Source organism: Scyliorhinus canicula, chromosome 15 (assembly GCF_902713615.1).
Source record: "Scyliorhinus canicula chromosome 15, sScyCan1.1, whole genome shotgun sequence".
Taxonomy (NCBI): Eukaryota; Metazoa; Chordata; class Chondrichthyes; order Carcharhiniformes; family Scyliorhinidae; genus Scyliorhinus; species Scyliorhinus canicula.
In genome coordinates, this window is record NC_052160.1 from 7920603 (window position 1) to 7945545 (window position 24943).

The 24943-nt window shown below is 42.5% G+C and overlaps 1 protein-coding gene and 1 non-coding gene across 2 annotated transcripts in view; one reads left to right on the plus strand and one right to left on the minus strand.

The window, feature by feature from the left end:
• LOC119978145 (bromodomain-containing protein 8-like) overlaps positions 1 to 24943 on the plus strand; it is an 86755-nt gene that overhangs the window by 11946 nt on the left and 49866 nt on the right. The window contains exons 8-18 of the mRNA XM_038819585.1: positions 428 to 561; positions 3002 to 3226; positions 3902 to 4037; positions 8038 to 8214; positions 14865 to 15142; positions 15805 to 16158; positions 17113 to 17305; positions 19257 to 19303; positions 21197 to 21414; positions 23389 to 23481; positions 24061 to 24129. Coding sequence (XP_038675513.1) covers positions 428 to 561; positions 3002 to 3226; positions 3902 to 4037; positions 8038 to 8214; positions 14865 to 15142; positions 15805 to 16158; positions 17113 to 17305; positions 19257 to 19303; positions 21197 to 21414; positions 23389 to 23481; positions 24061 to 24129 — 1924 coding nt within the window. The remainder of the gene's footprint in view (positions 1 to 427; positions 562 to 3001; positions 3227 to 3901; positions 4038 to 8037; positions 8215 to 14864; positions 15143 to 15804; positions 16159 to 17112; positions 17306 to 19256; positions 19304 to 21196; positions 21415 to 23388; positions 23482 to 24060; positions 24130 to 24943) is intronic.
• On the minus strand, positions 12015 to 12208 carry LOC119979145. Its single transcript, XR_005463651.1, has one exon. It is a non-coding gene; the product is annotated as a U2 spliceosomal RNA (small nuclear RNA).

Sequence of the window (24943 nt, forward strand, 5' to 3'; positions counted from 1 at the left end):
GCGGCAAATCTTTTGGATTTTCTGCCCAGAGTGCTGCGGATGCAACATTATTGAATATATTTAAGGTTTTGAGAGCCAGATTTTTTGTCTTGCAGGAATTTGAGGGATATGGGGAGTGGCGGGGAAGTGGAGTTAAGGGAAAGATCAGCCATGATTGTTTTGAGGGGACACGTCATCTATTCCTGTTCCTATTTCTTAGCTTCTTATATTGCCTTATGAAATTGACTTCTAGCTGGTAAAGCGGTTAATGCAACTGCACAATGTAGCCAGGTTGTTGTAATTTCCGCTGAAGGGTGAATGGTGTGCAAGTATAAAGATAACTGAAAAATAGGAAAACTATGATTGAAATACTACTTTCTTTGAAGTTCAGTAACGAATTTGTTTGTTTTTATAAAAACAAATCATCAAAATGTTTTATTTGTTGTAGCCCGTCAAGCAGCAAAAAATGCTCCTAAAAGACTGATGAGCCTGCCCATCCGGTCCTCACTGGAATTGAGCTCTCCTGGAATAGATTACTCCATTGCAGATACACCACAGGCGAGTGAGGAGAGCCACAATAATGTATGTATGAGACATCCCTTTGTGATGTTTGTTTTGCCTCTTCGATGTGACTCAAATCTATTTTGTCCCTTGGACGAGCTTAGTTCATATAAAAAGGCATTGCAATACTTGTAGTCGAAAGAGCTGTAATTAATGTAGAAGCCTAAATGCAAAATTAAAGAATGTATTCTTCATAGTTTAGCTGAAAACCACGTTGACTCTGCTGCTATTATTGGTGCTTGCTTTAGTTTCTTCACTTATTGGTTTTATTAAGTACCCAAGAACGGATTAAGAGATCTTGAGCTCGTAGAATTATAGAATTTACAGTGCAGAAGGAGGCCATTCGGCCCAACAAGTCTGCACCGGCCCTTGGAAAGAGCACCCTACCCAAGCCCACGCCTCCATCCTATCCCTGTAACCCCACCCAACCTATTTTGGACACTAAGGGCAATTTAGCATGGCCAATCCACCTAACTTGCACATCTTTGGACTGTGGGAGGAAACTGGAGCACCCGGAGGAAATAACGCACACACGGGGAGAACCTGCAGACTCCGCACAGACAGTACCCCAAGCGGGAGTCAAACCTGGGTCCCTGGAGCTGTGAAGCAACTGTGCTACCGTGCCGCCAGTGAAGGATTGAGCTAATTGCTCCAATCCTTATTGCTGATTATCTAAAATATGTGAAACGTCCTGTGTACAACATGGGTCTCACATCCTTCAACCCAATATCTGTGGATGCTGGAGATCTCAAATGAAAACAAAGCGCTCGAAAAACTTCTGAAAGAGACTTGAAAAGTTAAGTCTGTTGCTCTCTCCAAACTTGATTTTTTTTTTTCGCTCCAGCACTTTGTTTTTATTGCCTTCCACATATTCCCTGCTCCATTTTCTTAACATCCATCACTGTAAATCCCACTGATGGGAGTCATGAGCTATCTAGTTTCTGAATATAGCAAATGTATTTTTCTATCTGGAGCTTCCATGGGCGTTGCTGACAGTGAGCCTGAGGATGCACTGAACAATGACGAGAAGTGCAAACTTTTTAAAGTTAAACGATTAACCTATTGTAGATCTGCCATGGCTTTGTTCACATTCATTTGAAGCATTTGCTTTTTTATAGCAGTGGGAGGAGCTTTACCCTGATGGACCTATTCAGCGCTAAATAAGCCAAGCTCTATTTTTGAGATGATATCATGGAATTGCTTTTGGAATAGAGTTCCCTCAGTGTATCTGATATTTTCTAAAATCTTATTGAACAGACATTAACATTTTTCATTTGAGCACATGTTAATTTATTAAGTGTATAGATTTGAGAAGATATCTCTTTAAAGCTGAGAATACAGAGCAAGATGATATGTAAATTACACTTTTGGGAGGTAGGTACCTAGCATTTAGCAGGATTGAAGGAATGGTCTCTGGGTTGGCAGAACTGGAGCAGGGGTATAGAGTTTATCCATTGTCTTTACGCAAAGACTTTGGGCTGGATTCTCCGATTCTGCGGCTATGTCCGCAGGATCCGTCTAGCCTTACGACCGAAAAGTCGGCGCCGCCCCCGCACCGATGCTGCATCCGGTGGGGGGGCTAGCAGCCACGCCGAGTAAAGCCCCCGGCTTTACCTGCTGATACAGCCGCAGAGTGGCTGGGTCTGTGGCCGCACGGCGAAGGCCTGCAGTGGCTGCACCGTACAACATGGCGCTGGCTGCGCGTGGTCCAAAGATCCAAAGACTTTTGCCATACCCTATTTTAAATGATGCACCATTGGAGTCTGCTGAACCCAAGGTCATAATTCCTAACCTAAATCTCTCTCCCTCTCCCCTTTAATATTTGCCCTAATATTTTCTTGGGTGGCTTGGTGTCAAACATGGTTTGTAAATGCCCCATGCAGTGCCAAAGTATGCTTTACTGTATAAATTTTTCAAAAAATGTGAGTACCCAATTCATGTTTCGCAATTTAGCGTGGCCAATCCACCTAGCCTGCACATCTTTGTGTTGTGGGGGCCAAACCCACGCAAACACGGGGACAATATACAAACTCCACACGGACAGTGAGCCAGGGCCAGGATTGAACTTAGGACCTCAGTGCCATGAGGCAGCAGGGCTAACCCACTGCGCCACCGTGCTGCCCGCTTTACTATATAAATAAATGCAGTGGAGCGGTGGGAACAGTCCTGTACTGTCACAGTTCCTGCCTAGTGACTGTGTCCCCAGTGTTTACTCACAGAATTAGAATTTATTTGGATTTTGAAGTTGAAGAGCTGCATTTACTGAATAAGGAAAGTCTAGCTCGGTAACCTCATTAATCAGGAAACCTCTTCCGTGGATATACCTCAACCAGATTTCCCTTTGATGACTATTAATCTGTGGTTGTGCTCACCCTGTCTGACGGTATATGTTGTAAGGCATGTGTGTAGGTGTGCTGCTTATTTAGAAGTGTATGTAAGAGTTTATCTTTCCCTTGTGCAGCTGGTGTCTATGAACATTGGAAGTGTTCCGACTATTCCAGTGATCTCAACCCCTGAGACTCCTGGACCTGCTGTCACCTCCACTAACCTTGAAACTCCTCTGACTCCGGTTCTGGAGGATTCTCCCCAGAAAAAGTTATTGGGGCAGAAGGCCACGCCGCCACCTTCTCCACTGCTGTCTGAGCTCCTGAAAAAGGGGAGTCTCCTGCCGACCAGCCCGAGGCTTGTAAGTAACCAACAGGTTTTTCCCCCCAAGAAACCCCAGTGAAAGGCAAAGGCCTACTGTGCAGGATATCTCCAAGATTGAGAAGAGGATTAGGTAAATTGAACAGTAATGGGTTTATAAGTGTGTCGATTGTAACGGTTTATAGGCTGTAAGAGATGAGGAATTTCTTCAGCCAGAGGGTGGTGCAGAAGGCTGTGGAGGCCCAATCACAGTGTCTTTAAGACACAGATAGATAGGTTCTTGATTAATAAGGGGATCAGGGGTTATGGGGAGAAGACTGGAGAATGGGGAAGAGAAAATATCAGCCTGATGAATGACAGAGCAGACTCGATGGGCCGAGTGGCCTAATTCTGCTCCTATGTCTTATGATAAGGAATTGCACTGCTTCAAAGTTACTTATGTGGTGAGTCTAATCTCACCACTGTAACCTACAATGTCTTGTGATGAGACCTGCATTGTTTTGTGGTCCTTTCATTACCAGAGAACAAATACCATTCTGCATTTTGATAATGGCTCGATCTCAAATACAGAAACCATAACATGCTTCCTTTCAGTCACCCATGCAGATCTGTATATTCTAAATGATTTATTATGTATTTGCAGCTTGCCACATCAGTAGAAAATATGCCTCTGGCATCATAATAGTCTGTTATTTTGCCACTTTCCCTGTTTTAGGTCAGTGAAGCTGAGCTCCAGGTGAATTCCAGCCATATTACTAGTCCGAGTATACATGTTGAAATAGGGACAGGTGTGTCAACTCTGCATGTCCCAGAGCTACAGAGCAGTATTCCCGTGTCCCCAACACCTGCAGGTAACAGTTTTATTCATGCTCATTTCGGTGCCATTTACAGTAGAAATGTGACAAGTTTGTTATCTGATTTTGAGTGACTTGTTTCACCTGATGTTGTTTACAAAAAGGAGCAGAAATCTGTGGCCCAAGGTCCTTTATATTTGTAATTGGCATTAAGTTCACACTGTCTTATTGACTGATAGATACTCACTGCATATGTAACTTAGCCAAAGTGAGACTGCAGCTGATTGACATTGACTGGCAGACTGTTTGATGCAAATTAGTATTAAATATGATTGCTTTCTAATAATACCCACTAGTTAGCCTTACTTTAGATAACTAAATGTACTGAAAGAAAGAGGTGAGCAGTCTTTGAGATTGGACCCTGGAATAAGAACTGTTGATTTGAATGCAAGGTATTTTTAGAAATTAAGCCGTATTTGATGCATTTTCTTTCTCTCCCACTCTTTCTCTTCACTCTTTTCCACCAACCCCCAGGATCATTTTCTATAGATTTTTATAATACTTCAGAAATGTCTAGCTGGTCTCACCAAAACTTTCTTACCGAAGAATTGTTTGTCTCTTTTGGCGTCACCTGTCCCTTTGACACTTGCACTTATGCTCATACATTCAACTCCATTGTGCCTTAAAGTTCATGCAATGTGCTGCGTCATTATATTGATGCAGGGTACCATAGCTTATCGATACAGGTGAGTTCTAATTCTTATCGCGGCAAGTTACAAACTTGAATTGAATATATTTGGTCATTTGTGGGCCAGCACTAGAAAAAATGATCCTGAGTTGTTTAAGAACCCAACAGTTTTCGAGTGTCCCTCAGCCCGGGAGATCTGTTTATCCCCTGCCCAATCTGGCATACCCACAAAATAGGCCCAGATTTTCCTGCCAAAGCAAAATCACAGCACGCACTCAGTTTGGCAGTCTGGTGGGCTGATGTTATCGGTGATGAATCCCGGGAGCGTGACTGCAAATTGGATGTGGCAGCTATTTCACAGGTGCATAAAACACGAGAGGGCAAAGTGAAAAGTTGCCCAAAGCATGATACCCATCCAAAGGGCTACTTCTACACGGATGATCTTTTCTGAGTGGAATCTGTCAGCTTGTTTCTGTTTCGCACGTAGACAGGGAAAACCTATGGCACAGAAGGAAGTCCCATTCTCTCTGAGCCAGCTGATAAATTACGATCCAAACTAATCCAACTTTCTAGCTCTAGGGTACTTCCAAGTATATACCCAAGTAATTTTTAAATGCGAACGAGGTTTCCATCTCTGCCACCCTTTTAGGGGAGTGAGTTCCAAGTCAGCGCTATGCTCTGCATAAATTCATATGAATTCTCCTCAATCCTCCTTTAACCCTGCTGCCATTTACTTGAAATCTATGCTTCCTAGTGAGACCTCTCTGCTAGGGGAAATAATCCTTCCTATCCAAGACATCCGAGCCTCACAATTTTTTGTGTCTCCATTAAATTTCCCCATAGCCTCCTCTCTTCCAAAGAAAATAATCCCAGTCTATCCAGTGTTTCCTCATAATTAAAACATCTCCAACTTTTGTAACATACTGAGAAATTTCCTCTGTAGTGCAATCACATCCTCCCTATAGTGTGGTGACCAGAACGGTACTCGGTGACCAGTGTCCCCCGACTATGACCTAACTAGTGCTGCATACAATTCTAGCATAGCCCCTTGTTCTGATATATTATGCCTCAGCTTTTAAAGGCAAGTATCCTATTTGCTGCCTTAACCAGCCTATCCACCTGTCTTGCTACCTTTGGGAACCTGTGGACATGTATTCAGTCTGTTCCCCCATTTCTCAGTATCCTACCGTTCATTGTGTATTCTCTTGCCTTGTTTCCTCTCCCCAAATGTATGGACTTACCCTTCTCTGGACTGAATTATATTTGCCACTTTTTAGCCCACCTGATTTTATAGTTGTTTCTTCACTCTCAACCAATTCTTGTAGCATCTGGAAAATTGCCCGGTTATGGCCTACCCACAGAAAGCAGGTTAAGCTTAAAAGCCAACTGCTGCCCAGGCATCAACGACTTAAATGACGAAAAAGTAATTATTGGTCCTATCACACGTACGTACCGACTTATAACCTACTTCTTACTGCTCAGTTAAAGTTCTGCCAGAACTGCTCCGCTCGTGAACCTGTCAAGAGTCTTGATGCAGACATGACAGCTGACTCACTCGCTAGTGACCAAGGAACCTGAGCAAAACTGATAGCATTGTGAAAACTCTTCAGCGGCTGGAGTCGTACCTGATGCGTCATGGTGTGACCATCATTGTTGCCAGCAGTAAATCATTGCTGCTCCATGTATCCCTGCTGGAATCCTCCTGGCAACATCCTTGATCCAACCGTACTTGACATAATTTTGTCTGGTAACACTCCTATGAAGCACCTTGGGTGGTTTTTGCTACAGAAGTGCAAATAATGTTGCTTCATCAGTGATCTTTCCTCTGTCGATATAACAAAGCCGTTTGACGATTGAGATTTTCAGCTCTATTCAAAAAATGTTCCAATAATGGAATAGCAACCTGGCAGCTTCCATGCTTGGCTTCGAAGCTGCATCTAACATCCATGCCATTTAATTACCAAGCACTAGCCCATTGTCCAATCACCTCCTACTTACCAGCAAAGGCATGACCATTGCCAGATTGCCAAGATCAGTATCCTGAAGGTCACAGTTCAGCAGGAGCCCAACTGGACAGACGCATCAGTACTGTGGCTACAAACTCTCAGTGACTTAGTACTCCCCTTCTCACCCCTCAATACCTCTCTACTACCGACATGGCCCAAGTCAGGATTGCTCGGCAATACTTGCTCCAATCTGTTGTGTACTGCCACATACCTCAGAGCTTGAACCATCCGAATCGAAGCAGTCTATTTGGCCATTCCTCCTACTGTTGAACCCATTATTCATCCCATTCACCACCAGACTTTGGCTGCAGTATCCACTGGGAGGAATTACTGCAGAAAATCAGCAAACTTGAGTTTGCAACATGCCCCTGGTCCGTGAGCTGTACCATCAAGAAGCACGAGCAGCAAAATCATGAGAAAACACTGACCTGCAAGTTTCCCTCCAGGTCTTAAACTGCACTGACTTGTATGTGTGCAGCCTACCGTTCATTGTCATTTGGAATTTCTTACCTCCAATTCTGGTGTCTTGAGTGTTCAACAATTACCAATTGTTGGTATGTTCTTGACTGTTATCCAATTGAAACGGCTCTTAATTAACAGAATTTTCTTATTTTGAAAAATGTTCTCCAGCCCCATTTCTCTATTTACTATCTTCAGGAAGAATGTTAGAGTAGGTATTCTTTTGACTGGGTCGGCAAATGTACACCTGAAACCTAGGAATTGATGCCGAGAAAGTGAGTGACAACAGACTTGATGAATCTTACTATTTTCATTCCCTTTTTTAAAAATTCCGTTAATCATTGTGCAAGGCAGTCAATAATTGACTTTTTCTGTTCATTGTCACATAGAATTTATTCATTTTCATTTTATGTTGTTCTGGATATTGAGACAGTCTCTGTTCCTTTGTGCGGTGCCGTACATGGATGCATCGGTTTGCTCTGGTGTGATACCACAGATAAGGGATTTGGCTAATCACTGTCACTGTGAACAGATAGGAAGAGATCGAGGTACTGCCAATCTTCTCATGCCATTCGCAAGAGAATTTGACTGTCATATTTCTCATTTTACCAGAAGTAGAAACCAATCTGGTTCCTGACATTGTAGACATAGCGCAGAAAGGGATAGACCTTGTTGCTGTTGTGTACGTGGCATTGTTTGGGACAGTGCTAGCTGGTCCTGTTGTTCTGTGCTGTACTGTCTTCATTGCAGTCTTTACTGCATGCTTCTGCATCAAAAACATTTAGAAAGTTAAGTTCTCAGTGGGGTTAGATGTCATTTAACTAAATAAAGAACTTGTGTTGAAAATGGTTGCTGTTGCCGTCTGCATTAGCCTTGTATGTTTCTTTGTGCACTTTTGTGTTAGGAGCCCCTACTCTGTCCAGGCTTCTGGAGGCCGGTCTCTCGCACTTCACGCCGCCTTTCGTCCCCTTCTCTACTATCAGCAGTGAGGCACCACCTCCAGTTAAACCTTTGCAAAGTCTAGCTGACAAGGTGCGTCCAGCCGGCACCGCAGCAATGGCGCAGGAGAGCAGCAGGACAGGTCTGTCAGAAGGCAGTCTAACCTATCGCTGTCTGATCTCAAAAAACATACAGTAACCTAATGTCCTGTTCCTTTTAAAGATTGTCCCAAACTTCTAGATCTAGATATAGCAAACTGGTGGGGTTTCAAATAGACTTTTACTCATGGACAAATGTCTTTGGTTCATTAGCGCTGCATGACACTCTGCTAGGATACAAAAAACACAGAAACACGATACAAATAATACAAATATCAATCCTGACCGGAGCATCTATTCAGTCGCTGTCTTTTTAACATTAACTAATATTTGTCTTCATGAAGGATTTTGATATTGGTATCATGTCCAGCTAAAATTTTACATCCTTAATCTAAATTTTCACTTATAAACTTTTAAAAAGAGAAACACCATTACAGAATGAAATGATCCCAATTGGAGAGACTCTGAGAAGCACCATAAATAAGAAGGTGTGTGTTGATGCGTTACTTTGAAAACTCAATGTAGTATGGTTGCAGCACGGTAGCACAAGTGGCTAGCACTGTGGCTTCACAGCGCCAGGGTCCCAGGTTCGCTTCCCCACTGGGTCACTGTCTGTGCGGAGTCTGCACGTTCTCCCCGGGTCTGCGTGGGTTTCCTCCGGGTGCTCCGGTTTCCTCCCACAGTCCAAAGACGTGTAGGCTATGTGGTTTGGACAGGCTAAAACTGCCCTTGGTGTCCAAAAAAGAATAGGAGGGGTTATTGGGTTACGGGGATATGATGGAAGTGAGGGCCTAAGTGGGTTGGTGCAGACTCGATGGGCCGAATGTCCTTCTGCACTATGTTCTATGGTTCAAAGTAAAGAACAGTGACTTTTGTGATTTGTAAGCAAGATGGATTTGATTACATAGATTACATAGAACATACAGTGCAGTAGGAGGCCATTCGACCCATCGAGTCTGCACCAACCCACTTAAGCCCTCACTTCCACCCTATCCCCATAACCCAATAACCCTCCAAAACGTTTTTGGACACCAAGGGCAATTTAGCATGGCCAAACCACCTAACCTGCTCGTCTTTAGACTGTGGGAGGAAACCGGAGCACCTGGAGGAAACCAACGCAGACACGGGGAGAACGTGCAGACTCCACACACACAGTTACCCAACGGGGAATCGAACCTGGGACTCTGGTGCTGTGAAGCCACAATGCTACCAACTGTGCTACCCATTTGAGTGGGATGTGCGGTTAGAGAAAGAAGTTGAGTAGAGGTTGCACACCTTCCCGGAAGGAGGGAAAATGAAAATTCCTGAGCATTGTTACGTCTAATTATAGAGACGTAATGTATGTACATGTTTTGTCTGCGTTGCAGGAGAGAAACCTTGTACACAAGAAATGGAAGATTATAGAGGAGAATGGGGTAGGATATGTTCTTGAGAGAATAAGATGCCTATGATCTATTATTGAAGACACATATAGGGTAGTTGTACATATCTTTTTTTTCAGTAATATATTACACATATCTAAGCTTGTAATCTTTCACTTGTCAGGGCATTTCACAAGACTACCAATATAAGGGGAAAATAACAATTTATATTATGAGAAGAGAATCCTGATTGTTTGGCAAATGGACTCTGGTAGAGACGTTGCCATGGAGAAATGCACCAGTGTCTGACGATTAACTGCTAAGCATTGTTCTAAATTGAAGCCAGGCAGTTTGACCCTCATTGGTCAAGCTGTTGCCCTGAGGAATGTGTCAGCGATTGGCTGTTGCTTATTTTGTTTAGCTGAAACAGGCACAATATGTGCACATGTTCTTTCTGTCTGCAAAATCAGGGCCATGTATATTAATATATGTAGCTTCCAGTAGATGCAAATGTACAGTATGTAGGTCATGCATCCCAAAGACTGCCGCATTGTATCAAGCAGCCTGTCTCCTTTGCAACAGGCAAGGTAAAGACCGGACCAAACCATTCTGGGTTTGCAAAATTCAAACCACAGTGCCCAACATTAGATTCCAAGTTTGGATGACATTTGTTAAACAATCCTCAGTGTGCTAAGAAATACGCTGACAAAGAATTTACGATTGTCACACGGGCTCGCAGTGCATTTGCTTGCTCTGGAAGCTGCATATGTTAATACATAGCCTGTTCTTTACAGCCAAAACATGTACACAAATTACGCCTGTTTCAGCTGAAATAAAATAAGCAGCAGCCATTTGATGACTCATTCCTCAGGCACAATGCTTTGACCAATCAGCATCAAGCTGCCTGGTTTAAATTTCAAACAATGCTTGGCAGTTAACTGTCAGTCATGATCAACTGATGCATTCCCCATGGCAACATCTCAACCATTGGAATCCTCTTGATCCCAATCAGCACACTTTTCTCATACAGTATAAATTGTTGTTTTCTCCTTATATTGCCATTCTTGCAAAGTATCCTGATGTGTAAGAAATAAAGCTTCGACATGTCTCTTTTATTCTGTGATATAATACTGTGGCTCTAATATCATAACCATGATAAAATTAAATAGATTTGCATAGTTATCCAGTCCACATAAGTTTTATTCTTCAGCAATAAAAGCTGAAGTCATGTTGGTTTAACACCGCTAACTCCAATTTCAAATGCCCTTTTCTTAAACTCCTGTGCAGTGAATGGTCTGCAACATCAATATTAGACCAGAATGTAACGGACAGTGCAGAAACTAATTTCACAGAACGGTGACATTTTTTGTATAAATATCAAAATCCTGCTGCTTAGCAAAGGTTAAATGACCAATACTGTTATGGATGTGTTTCAATCCTTGGGATTAAGTAAGTGTCAAAGAAATTGTAGAATAATGCATAGATATATGGCATCATTATAATTATGGGGCTAGAGAATGGTCTTGTGATTGGTGTTTTGTTCATTGAGACTGGGTTCAAGTTGACCCATAATGTGACCCAAATCCTGATAAACTTTGTGCCTCCGAAACTCATAAATGTCTGTCCTTTGAGAACGGGGCACTCAGCCGGGCACTTGAAGACCTTAAGAGAGACAAAAGAGTGTGATTGCTGATAACGAATATTATTAGTTCTTTATGGATTTTCAGATGGGGTGTTTTTCTTCCGAGATAAAATCTCATTCCTTGAGTGTAATTTGTAACCAGGAGTACAGTATAATTAGCCCCTTGTTTCAACAGAAGAGCAATTAAATCATTCCGTTCCTGTAATATGAGATTTTTTCCTTGTGTTGGGAGTTTACCCACCAGAAATATATGTTTGTAAGAATTATTGAAAGAACAAGAAATCTAGAGCTGCAGATATATGGATTGTGAAGGTGTGTATGGAATTAGAAAGGGCAAGTGGAATTTTGTGTTTAAATGTCGAAGCATTGAATAAAGAAAGCCAAGAAATGAATGTTGACTTAATGCAAGATGTTAGTAGGCTTGCAGTATTGATCTCTTGCAGCAAATGAAAGGGTTATGTAGAACATTGACCAGACCGATTTTTCAAGTCTTTTTCACTGGTGCAGAGAAAATCTAAAGGAAGTTTTCATAATTTTGATGGGTTTTGAGAGAATAAATATTGTTTCCACTGTTTTGAAAAATCAATAACAAGAGGACGAACAAGATCAAGTATAGTGTTCAGGTGAAGTGGGGTTTGAAGACAGCATGCAGCAGTATGGACCTACACGCATATCTGAGATTTTAAAAATAGAATCAATAGCAGGTGTATCTATATATACAAAATATTGTGTAGGTACGTATGTACTTCCTGTTAGCTTTTTCTTTATAAATTTCTGCTTTTGCTTTTTGGGGAAGTGAGTTCGCAGTGGCCTAACATACCTTCATTTCTTTTTTTTAAATTAGTTTTTCTGAGTTACAAAGCCAGGGCTCAGAGTGTGGACAGGGGCGAACCCCTAATCCAGCTCCTTGCCTGCTCCAAAAACCAATTCACATTGAATCCAATTCATGGTCCCCACAAGAGAGACATACCAGATCTGAGCCAAAAGGCAGAGCAAATACTACACTTGATCTGAGCCAAAAGGCCGGGAAGCGAATCTAATATACCTTAATTGAGTAAAAACATTAATTTTTTAAAAAATGTTATAGATAGCACCGGCACTCGTACAGGGAATTTGGAGGTGTGATGTTCAATCGAACGCTCAGTAATGCTCCTTGGTGGCCAGAGGTGATGCTGCAGATGAGCATAAAATTCATTTCATTTTCAAATAGTTAAATTATTCCAGCATTCCATACTATTATATTAATGGGAAAAACCCCATTGAAAAATATAAACACAGTTAACATCGGAAACCTTGTACATACTGTTGATATTGGTCTTTTGAATGGAAAGATTACCAGCAAACCAGTTTCCACAATATAGATGGTAAGATTTTTTTTTTTAATAGTTATTCAAGCAAAAAATGAACGATCACAAGTTACTATTGAGGAAGGGAGTATCCTGTTTAAAACTAAATTGAATAAGTATTAACAAAGAATAAAAGGAAAGGGGGAGGGAAATTAGAATAGTTAGCTCCAGTTGAAAACCTGAAACCAACGTGGGTGTAATGGTTCAAATGGCCTCGTCCTGTGATATATTTTCTGGGAATAAGCATCTGAAGTCTCAACCATTTGACTTTAATGGTTGCTGGGAACAGATACTGAAGAAATTATGGTCTGGAATTTTTTCAGTAGCCTGACAATGCTGGCTTAGTGATTGTTAGCTCTGAAGTAAAATGTTTTAACGTAAGGAATGGCATTCCAATTGATACTTTTGGGTGAAGAATTAAGGGCAGTGACTAGTTTCAGAGTGACAGTGGTGAAGTATTGAGAACAGGCCACATGCTATCTTGGCCACACCAAGACCGAAGAGTGATCAGGCCAAAATCCTAAAGAAAGAATTCCCATAATGGCTTTTGGTCAGAGAGGCTCGACGATGATCATTTCAAATTTGACAATTATACCAATGCCCTCCCTATAACCATAAAACATAAAATCGTGTATGAAAGTGCATCATATGTACAGCGTTTTGCAATCCTGCATCAGTATTATTCTGAATTTGAAAGGGCTGTAACTTGGATTCCCACAACCAAAGTAAAATAACATTTCACCACCCTGCTCAAAAATGCTTTAATAGCTAAAATTCTCTTATGATTACAGTTCTAACACCTACATTTCAGTTCCATAAAATAGTTTTTGAGACGCAACCCGAGATTCCCTTTATTTAAGTACGCTGCACATAAGTATGATGATCTGGGATTTTGATACCTTAATACTCTTTCTTAATTCACCTTTGCTTTTTGGGACAATCTTTAACTACGTTAGAGAGAATGTGGAGTAGATGCAAAATCAGCATCAGCAATTAGTTATTTTTAAGGTAACAGTATTTCAATCATCGTCGCCTTTTTAATCTCGATGATGTGCTTTTAAATACTGAGACTAAATGAGTGACATTGCATGTCGAATCATCAGTGCGTCATGCCACAGAGGATAATTCCTGCAGTTTCCAAAACAGTTGTTTCCTATTCCCAATTGAATACCAAGCCGTTCCCCATGGGAAAAGAGGAAGAATTGGAGGGAGAACTGCCCTGGATTGTTAAGGTTACAATGGGAGAGCGATCTGGGAGTAGGTCTGCAGAATGTTTCCTCTACTGGAGATGTATACTGTAGGTGACATCAAAACAAATTCAAGAAAATAAGTAGAAAAGTGAGCTTTGTTTCAGTAATACTCGACTGAAATAATGAGAGGCAATGAATAACAACGGAGCAACTTTGTTTCCCCTTAGTTTTTAATTTTTTTGAGAGAAATGTAATGAACTTTTAAACGTGATTTAGTTTATATTGGGTGGGAAATTTAACGTGAGTTTAAAATACTGTTCATTCTTTAACACCTTGTAAATCACCTGGGAGGATCTGGATCAAATGGGTACATTTTCAATGTTGCAATCCAGACACAACAGTGGAATGTCAGGATCCAGTACAGTAAGAAGTCTTACAACACCAGGTTAAAGTCCAACATGTTTGTTTCAAACACGAGCTTTCGGAGCACTGCTCCTTCCTCAGGTGACCTCTGGTTCCTCAGGTTCAACTGAGGAAGGAGCAGTGCTCCGAAAGCAAGTGTTTGAAACAAACATGTTGGACTTTAACCTGGTGCTGTAAGACTTCTTACTGTGCTCACCCCAGTCCAACGCTGGCATCTCCACATCAGGGATCCAGTATAGATCTGGAGGTCTTCCGAATAATTTTGAGATTTATCATGCTTCGCAGATTGAACCAAGGTGGGAAGAGGAATCACCGGGACATTGTGTCTCAAATGTTTGGTGTTGTGCAGGAGTTATGCTGATTTATGCAGGCTTTCTCACCTTGCTTTGCACATGGTGCCTTTTTCTCAGAGTGTATCGCGATTGTTTTCTCCAGTTATTTGCACCAATATTTCTGCTACCAGTATACTAAGAAAATGATTTTGTTTGTAGTTTTCAAATTATTGCATTGTTCATGGCTTTGAAATTCAATTTGAGCTTGTTTGCCCTGGCTGTTCAAAGTTCCATTGCATTTTATTAGAGTTTCCAAACCATCATGTTCCAGTATATCTGAGAACTCATTAAAATATTAATTATATGATTAAATCACACTATAAAATGTTGATTGTGCAGAATGTCTGGTTAGAATTGCAGGAGATGCATTCGTTGATCTTTCTGATGTTTATTCCTGCAGTTGAAGAAGCCACCATTTGTGTTCGGGTAGAGAGCTGTGAGGAGCAACCATCGCTGTCATTACCCAGAGATCTGGCTGGCTTCTCTGTGTTAATTGACTCTGGAGAAAGCAAGTGTCTGCCAGCTGGCACGGTGCAGATTGCAAGGCCAAGAGAGAGCCTTGCCGAGCAGCAACGGACAAAGCAGCTTGAAGACACCAAAGACACCGGAGTCTCTGATTATGCAGATGTACTGCACTTGAGGAATCCTGCAGACATCCTAGCAATGATGGAAGAGGAGGTGAATAGTCCTTTCCCTCCAACACATTTTTTATCCCAGTTTAGAAGCTTCCATATGCCATTCCTTTAGAGGATAGTCTGGTTCTCTGCTTCCAAACTTTCCTTTGCTGCATATAAGCTGACTGCTGCAGATCTGTCTTGAGTATTGAGCTGACTCATCATGCAAGTTCAAGAATTCATAAATGGGTGTCCCATCTTCTCCCGTGGTGCGACGCGGCAAGATTGCTTGAGAAAGTTTTTCGTCGGGAGGCACGGCGGCGCAGTGGTTAGCACTGCTGCCTCTAGGCGCGAGTTCCCGGGTTCGACCCTGGCTCTGGGCCACTGTCTGTGTGGAGTTTGCACATTCTTCCTGTGTCAACGTGGGTCTCGCCTCCACAACCCAAAAGATGTGTAGGGTAGGTGGATTGGCCAGGCTAAAATTGGAAGAAGAATCTTTTTTAAAATGAGAGTTTTTTCAAAATCCGATGTCTACTGTACGCAAATTTGTGTGGGTTGTCAGCTGTCGCCTGCTTCCAGAATTGCAAATTTTGCTATGTTAATTAACGTGCAGTTCTCAGCTGTGGGATGTTTGTGGAAAAACCAAAGGACAACAGTTGGTACCTGGAATCTTGCAGGTTTAATCAAACAAAAAAGGTTGATATGTCACCCTTTATTGTTTTGTAGGTGGAAGAAGCAACGGAACTGATTGACCTCCCCGCTGATGATGCTGGAGAGAAGTTAACTGCCGCTGAAGGAAACACAATCTCCCTGTTTCGGGCAGAACAGGTGATAAAGGAGGAACCTGAAGAAATCCAGGAGCAGACTCATAAACCGGAACGCCCATCCAGTGAGGAAACCCAAATATTGGCTGGATTGGGAACTGAGGAAAAACTGGTTATCAAAGCAATTAAGCAAGAGTTGCCGGAGAAAGTAAAAGAGGAGCAAGAACAGGACGGTGAATCAAATTCAGGGCATGCACAGCAAGTCGTAACTGCAGGAAACGCAACAAATTCCCCAGGCAGCGGGTTGAAAACCGAGGTGAGAATAGCAGAGAAAAGTGTACACAAATTACAGAACATCAGGGGCGGGATTCTCCGTTTTGCCAGCGCCTGGGGGTTTCCTGACAGCGTGGGGCTGCCCCACAGTGGGAAACCCCACTGACCGGCCGGCATAACGGAGAATCCCGCTGTCGGGTCGTGGCTGAAAAGTGGCGTGGTGGGGTGGAGAATCCAGCCCCCCCGTGTACAAACAGCATGGTTTCATTAATTAATTTGTGTAACTAAATAAATATTGTAGTTGCGCTCAGGATAAGTTTGCATTCACTTGTTTGCTGCTTATTTTATAATAATAAGACCAAACAATTGTTGGCACATTTTAGTAATTAAGGAAAATTCAAATAAAAGTGTTACCTTGTTCGATCTCTAATCTGAAATATCCAACACTATTACTGTCCAGAATGATGAACCTAAGTAGTTTTGAAATGATTCCTCAAGACCCTCATTTTACAAAAATGGTTATTGCTCCTGTCTGCTTGAATGCTCACTCTCTCTTGGAATATGAGCGAAGTTAATATGAACGTACAAATGTGAATTAGGAGTAGAAGGTATCAGTGAGTGAACATTCTCTGAATTGCTGCTGATGAGTTTGTATGCTTACTTGACTGTATATTTTTATTAAACAGTCAATGAAAACTAATATTTTGAATATATTCAAGAGGCGGCTGGATAAAGCACTTGGGAGAAATAGATCAAAGGTTATGGGGAGAAAGCACGATTAGGCTATTGAGCTGGATGATCAGCCATGATCGTGATGAATGGCGGAGCAGGCTTGAAGGGCCAAAAGGCGGCCTCCTGCTTCTATGTATCTATCTATGTAATAGATTTGAGAAAGCTAAAGAGTCAGTTTATGTAGCTGACCTTGCCTTTAGACATGCATCCTGAGAACAGGTGCCCTGATCTCCATTTTGTAAGGGTTTGTTCCTTTCATTTGCAGACACTTGGGCTGGAACGTTCTTTACCTCGGACCACCATACGAAGTAAAAGCACATCTGAGGAACCAGCGCACCCCTTGCCCTGGAGCACGGCACGCAGCAAAAGTACCTCTGACGAAATTGGACAACTGTCCCCCAGGATCACAACCCTGAACAAAAGTAGCTCTGATGAAGTGGGACAATCCGAAACTGTAGGTCAGTGAAATGGGGAGTCAGTGAGACCCATTTGGTATAGAAGATGGCAAGTGAAACATCAACATAATTTAACACATCCAAATTTCTTCTAGAACATAGAACATAGAACAGTACAGCACAGAACAGGCCCTTCGGCCCTCAATGTTGTGCCGAGCTATGATCACCCTACTCAAACCCACGTATCCACCCTATACCCGTAACCCAACAACCCCCCCTTAACCTTACTTTTATTAGGACACTACGGGCAATTTAGCATGGCCAATCCACCTAACCCGCACATCTTTGGACTGTGGGAGGAAACCGGAGCACCCGGAGGAAACCCACGCACACACGGGGAGGACGTGCAGACTCCACACAGACAGTGACCCAGCCGGGAATCGAACCTGGGACCCTGGAGCTGTGAAGCATTTATGCTAACCACCATGCTACCCTGCTGCCCCTGTTAATTATCTTTTCTCTTTTTTTTTCTCTTTTATTTATATTTATTTAATAAATTATTTAAAATCATTATTGACCTTACTGTCTCTTCCCATTCATTTTTCCTTTATTTGCCTGCCTTCCCATCCCCTGAGTCTTTGGTCTATCATTAGCATATGATTCCACAACATCTGTCTCCCTCTTGTACTTTGTGCAAGTGACTTTTCTTTGTGTGCACCTAGATAGTCTGTTCAACCACAGCCAAGTTTTTAACCTGACCTCACCAACTCTCACATGGAAACGCTTCCAACAGAGGCTACTGAATAGAGATTAGTCGTAGGAACCTTCGCTGATTCTCCTTGACTTAGCACTGAATCTTGAATAAACCAGGAGTCGAGCTTGTTATAAAAATGGAAGATGCTGGAAGTACTCTGGTGAAGTAGTATCTGGAGAAAGAAATCGAGTTAATGTTTCAGCTTGATGACCTGTTTTCAGAATTGGGAATAAGTTAGATGTAACAGGTTTTCAGCAAATACAGAGGGAGGGGGAAGGAGGGGGTGAAAGGGAATGTCTGTGGTAGGGTGGAAGGCAGGAGGGATTAAATGACAAAAGGGACGATCATGCAAGAGAAAAGGAGATGGTATTGAGATGAAACAAAAGATGGGATTAAAACAGAAATACTGGTCAGATCTGCCAGTATCTGTGAGGGAGACAAATTCAGTATCTTCAGATTGGTGACCCCTTGTCAGAGCAGAATTTGGATCTAGAGGCAATATAGATGGGAATTGGGGAATCATCATCAGCAGCTGCTATTTGGAAAAATGGGATCAGAGGTTGTTATTTGAAATGATGGGACTCGATGTTGAGTTAATTTTGAACTCACCCGATGCGTATGTTTCAAGTTCTCGGCTCAGCCGTTTGTTAGTCTCCTGTGCCGCTCATTCGCCACTCAGGACAATGTGGTGGCAACCCCCCATCTGACTTTATAAAATCTTATCATGGCATTTATTTTCTCTACGGGAAAGCATATGGCCTCTATTTTCTGTTATTCATTCGTGGTATGTGAACATTGCTGACCAGGCTTTCTTATTTATTGCCCTTGAGAGGTGGCGGCTCAGTTCTGCCTGTCGGTGCTGACGGAATTAGGAAGCCACCTTGTGAATGTCTTTAGGTACAAGCGAGTGCCCTCTTTTTCTGCAGCATTGCATGTTGGAAACCCAGTCTCACTTTGCCTAAGAGCTACTCGAGTCATTTACTAAATCTACTACACACATATTTCGTATTGATCAAGTATTTTTTATGAGTACATTTTTTGCGGGTTTTTTTTTAAAAGAGTGGGCTGGGTGTGGGGGGGGGGGGGGGGGGGGGGGAGGGGAGGAGGAGAGTCATAGTTGTGCTATTTTGCTGTGCGATTTTACTGACCTTGTTGATGATGACCTTTTGTCTGATGAAAAATGTTCAAACGCTATATGAATAATAATTCAAGAATCACATTAAAATTAATGTCAGACTCCTCCTTGTTTTCAACCTTCAGAATCCACAAAGGATGAGACTGGCATAATTGTAAAGGGCCAAATCAAGGTACTGTGCATCTGAGATTATATAATTCTAGGATACTGCGGTTGTATTTAAGTAACGATTCTGTCTACTGTAAGTTCAGTAAAATTTGCACCTGCTGTGATATTGAGTTGATCTTTTATCAAATGATTTGATAACGTTGTTAAACTTGAATGATGTTCCCGTGATATTTGAACTTGAGTCCTTTTTGTTCTCCTGGTCTAAGGTGCCATCCAATTTCAGAGTTTAACAAGTTAATGTTTGGAGGCAGCACGGTAGCACAAGCGGCTCGCACTGTGGCTTCACAGCGCCAGGGTCCCAGGTTCGATTCCCCGCTGGGTCACTGTCTGTGCGGAGTTTGCACGTTCTCCCTGTGTCTGCATGGGTTTCCTCCGGGTGCTCCGGTTTCCTCCCACAGTCCAAAGACGTGCAGGATAGGTCATGCTAAATTGCCTATAGTGACCAAAAAGGTTAGCAAGGGTTATTGGGTTACGGGGATAGCGTGGAAGTGAGGGCTTAAGTGGGTTGGTGCAGACTCGATGGGCCGAATGGCCTCCTTCTGCACTGTACGTTCTATGAATATTTCTTCCAGTTCACTTTAAATTTTAGTTATGGAACAACAACCCTGTTGGATCCCGATGGGCCGGATGGCTTCCTGCACTGTATGTTCTATGTTCTCGCATTAAAAGAAAGTTCAATAACATCTGAATAATATAAACAAAACCGTTCGAAAGTAAAACTAGAATACAGGACAGTGGAACAACTGAGCTGGTCTGCCAGCCTCTATTAATCAGGAGATATAGAGATAGCAAGATAGATCCATTTTCCAGCATTCATTGAGTGAGGCAATTTAATGTTCAGTTCAGTGAGGCAATTTAAGAGGACCACATTACTGTGAGGTTGGAGACACGCTTGGGCTAGACGAGGTAAGGGTTTAGATGATTTCCTTTCCAAAAGGATATTCATAATCCAGATCGGTTTTAATGGCATTCCAGTTGTTACATAGTCTTTTTTGTTTTAAGTTCTTTCATGGGATACTGGAGTCTCTGGCAAGACCAGCATCAGTTCCCATCCCTAATTGCTCTCAAACTGAGGGGCATATTAAGAGTCAACCATTTGCTGTGGTTCTGGCCAGACCAGGTAAAGACAGCAGATTTCCTCCTCTAAAGTACATTGGTGAACCAGATGGGTTTTTTGCAACAATAGTTTCATGATCTTCATTAGATTCCAGATTTTTATTAAACTTGAATTTCACCATCTGCTGTAGTGGGATTCGAACCTGAGTCCCCAGAGCAGTACCAGGGGTCTCTGGATTACCAGTCCAATGACAATACCGCTATGTCACTCGCTCCAGTGACAGAAAAGAATAGGACGAATGAGTCAGCTGTTTAGATGGGAATTGTGTAAATTGATGAGTATTGTGACAAGAACATTTTGATTTGATTTATTGTCACGTACCGAAGTACAGTGAAAAGTATTTTTCTGTGGCTGAGGAATGTACACAGTACGTACATAGTAGACACAAGAATAATCAACAGGGAACATTGACAAATGGTACATCGACAAACCGTGATTGGTTATAGTGTGAAACAAGGGGCCAAACAAAACAAATACCTGAGCAAGAGCAGCATAGGGTGTCGTGAATAGTGTTCGTACAGGGAACAGATCAGTCCGAGGGGGAGTCATTGACTAGTCTTGTAGCTGTGGGGAAGAAGCTGTTCCTATGTCTGGATGTGTGAGTCTTCAGACTTCTGTGCCTTCTGCCTGATGGATGGGTCTGGAACAAGGCAATGCCTGGGTGGGAGGGGTCTCTGATAATGCTGTCTGCCTTCCTGAGGCAGCGAGAGGTATAGACAGAATCAATGTGGGGGTGGCAAGTTTGCGTTCTGTACAATGATGGGTATGGTGTTTTCACAGCTGCAAGAGGTGCTTGTTCCGAAAGAGGAGGATGGCGCAAGTGAAGCTGCCAGTACGGATGAAGCCAGGGAAGAGGAACCAAATGAGGTCTATATGTCAGAAACTGACAATGAGCCACCCGTCAGTGAAAGTGATGATGGATTCAGTGTCCATAATGCACATTTGCAGTCTTCAGTCCTTGCTGATTCAATACCCAGCAGCCCTGCTTCCTCTCAGTTGTAAGTTTGGAAGCTGTTTGTTTCAACCCTAAGTGGAGCGAGTCATGTGATATTCAGCTTGCTAAAATGATATCAATATTTGCTTAGCCTTGCACTGTAGAACTTTGGGAACAACTTATTCTGCTGTACTTCATTGTACTTTGATACAGTTTTAATTAAAGCCCAAGAATGGTGTAAGTTTTCATTTGCTGGCACAGATTGCAACCTTGGTGCCACATTGATCTGGAGATGAGCTTCCTCCTATTTGCACTATTTCTAAGGCTGCCGATTTCCACCTTCGTAACTTAGCCCCTGCCTTAGCACATCAGTGGCTGCAAGTCTCTTTCATGCCTTCGCTACCTCTAATGGGTCACTGTCTGTGCGGAGTCTGCACGTCCTCCCCGTGTCTGCGTGGGTTTCCTCCGGCTGCTCCGGTTTCCTCCCACAAGTCCCGAAAGACGTGCTGTTAGGTCATTTGGACATTCTGAATTCTCCCTCTGTGTACCTGAACACGCGCCGGAATGTGGCGACTCGGGGCTTTTCACAGTAACTTCATTGCAGTGTTAATGCAAGCCTACTTGTGACAATAAAGATTATTATAACCTGACTATTCCAACACACTGGCCTCCACATTCTAACCTCCATAAACCTGAGGCCATCTAAAATTCTGCCGCTGCACCAAATCCCTTTCACCGATTACCATAGCGCTCACTGACCAGCATTGACCCCATGTCAAGCAACACCTTGATTTGAAAATTCTAATCCTTGTTTTCAAACCCCTCCAAGGCTTCCGCCCCCTCCCTATTGCTGTAATCTCCTCCATCCCACAACCGACCGATATCTGTACTTCTCTAATTCTGGTCTTTTCTGCATCCGTGATTTTAATCACTTTACCATTGTTGGTCACACTTTCAGTTGCCTAAGCCTTTGAATATCCTCCCTACATCTCTCTATCTCTGTACCTTGCTTTCATTATACAGTCATGATGTGGAGATGCTGGCGTTGGACTGGGATGAACACAGTAAGAAGTCTTACAACACCAGGTTAAAAGTCCAACAGGTTTGTTTTGAATCACTAGCTTTCGGAGCACTGCTCCTTCCTCAGGTGAGTGAAGAGGTAGATTGCAGAAACACACATATAGACAAAGTCAAAGATGCAAGACGATACTTTGAATACGAGTCTTTGCAGGTAATTAAGTATGTCCTGGGCTTGCAAAATCCTACCAACTGTCCTGGGTCCATGTATGTTTCTGGAACCTACCTCTTCATTCACCTGAGGAAGAAGCAGTGCTCCGAAAGCTAGTGATTTGAAACACTGCTGGACTGTAATCTAGTGTTGTAAGACTTCTTACTGTGTTCATTATATAGGGGACTCTTTAGCACCTACCTCTTTGAATAAGCTTTTGGTCAGCTGACCTAATATCTCCTTATGTGTTTTTTTGTGTCATATTTTGTTTTATAATGCATCTGCAAAGCATCGTGGGACCTTTTATTGTGTTAAAGGTGCTACATAGGTAAGTTGTAAAGATCCTAATTGTTTCCCAATCCGTCACATGTTTTACAGTAACAGTTGACTTCATCCATCTTTTCACTTTGCTAGGATTCATTAAGAACTTGCTCTTTTATTGTTCGTGAAAAATAACTTAATGCACTTACACATGATGTATTGTAGAAAAGCACAAATACCTTGGCTGAAAAGAGTGTTGTGTTGCTTACAATATTAGCAGCATTTTTAAGTGGTTGTGGAATTCAAAACAAACTAAATCATCAATTTTATTTTGGCAACTTGGTCACGTTTTAATAATAGTGCTGTTTTGAAAAAGTAACCGGTGCAGATGAAAAGATGAAAAGAAATTAATTCTGAATGCAGATATTATAATGCTTCTGTGCAGATACAGAGAGATGGTGTGATGTCTTTGAAAGCTACCTGCATTACTGCAACTTATTTTAGTGATCTTAATTTGTAACTTAGTTTCCTCCCTGTTGTCTTCTCCAGTTCAGTTTGTAGTGAAGATCAGGAAGCCATTCAAGCTCAGAAAATCTGGAAAAAGGCTATTATGCTGGTATGGAGAGCAGCCGCCAATCATAGGTTAGTGCCGATCTGCAGTAACGCATTTGGATCTGTTTATCTGTTCTTGTTGTGTGGTCTATAATCCTGACGCATGGATCGACGTGCAAATAGCCTGGAAAGTTTAAACTTCCAATGGACAGTCTGTCCCTGAAAGCCCACTCCTCACGTTCTTACAACATTACTCCTCGGAGCCTCCGCTCCTTTGTTATACCCATTACAACTCGAGCACCATTGCAGAGACCTGTCTCACCAACTGAGGAGTCCGACTTCATTTTTCATACTTTTTCTTTCATATGTTGCTGGGTTGGCTGCCTTTCCAGCTGCTTTCTTTGCTTTTCAGTTTTCGCTTCTTCATTTCTTTTGTTCTGATTTGTTACTGGGCCCTTGTTCTCTCTGTGTTTCAGGTGGATAATTTTAGTCTATATTTGTAGTCTAAATTCTTCAGTTACTGTGTATGACAAAGTTTCGCTACCTGCTATGTTGTAGTGTTTTTTATCCTTGTCAACACGCCTACAGATGAATGCAGAGCACAGAACAAAATGAATGTTTTGCAACATTGTCCGTCTCTATTTCTAAAGTGTGTTCTTCCTTTCACAGATACGCTAATGTATTCCTTCAACCAGTGACAGACGATATTGCCCCAGGATATCATAGCATTGTACATAGGTCAGTTTCTTGGACGAGCCATTCAAGTTCGTTCTTTCTTTAAATGTATTTTCATACAAACATGTATCAAAACAGGTTACAGCAAATAAACACCCTGAGAAACATACTTCCTACCAATGAACTATAGTGTCTATACAAATTTCTCTCTCTCCCCCACCCAACCCCCCATGCCCCGCCCCACGACGAACAGCTCTTCAAACACGATCACAAACATCCCCCACCTTTTCTCAAACCCCACCCCACGTAGAGCCCCTTAACCCATACTTCAACTTCTCCAGCCGCAGGAAGTCGTTAAGGTCACCCAATCGAGCCGGTGGCGATGCCGACCACCACTCTAGTAAAATTTTCCACCGTGCAATCAGAGAGGCGAAGGCCACAACAGCGACCTTCCTCCTCTCCATGAACTCCGGCTTCTCTGAAATCCCAAATATCGCCAACAAAGGGTCCGGGTCCACCTCTTTCTCCGCTATCCTGGCTAAGACTGCGAACACTCCCACCCAGAATCTTCCCAATTTTTCGCAACCCCAAAACATGTGCATGTGATTCTCCCCCCACCCCCCACACACACCCCTCACACTCTGCTACCCCCTGAAAGAACCCACTCATTCTCGCCAGAGTCATCTGCACTCTGTGCACCACCTTAAACTGTATCAGGCTCAGCCTTGCACAAAAGGAGGTCCTGTTTTCCTTACGCAGTGCCTCACTCCATACTCCCCAATTGACCTTCCCTCCCAACTCCACTTCCCATTTCTCCTGGATCTTGCCATTCAAGTTCTGAATAGCGGAAATTTACACCAATCAACAATCATTTCAC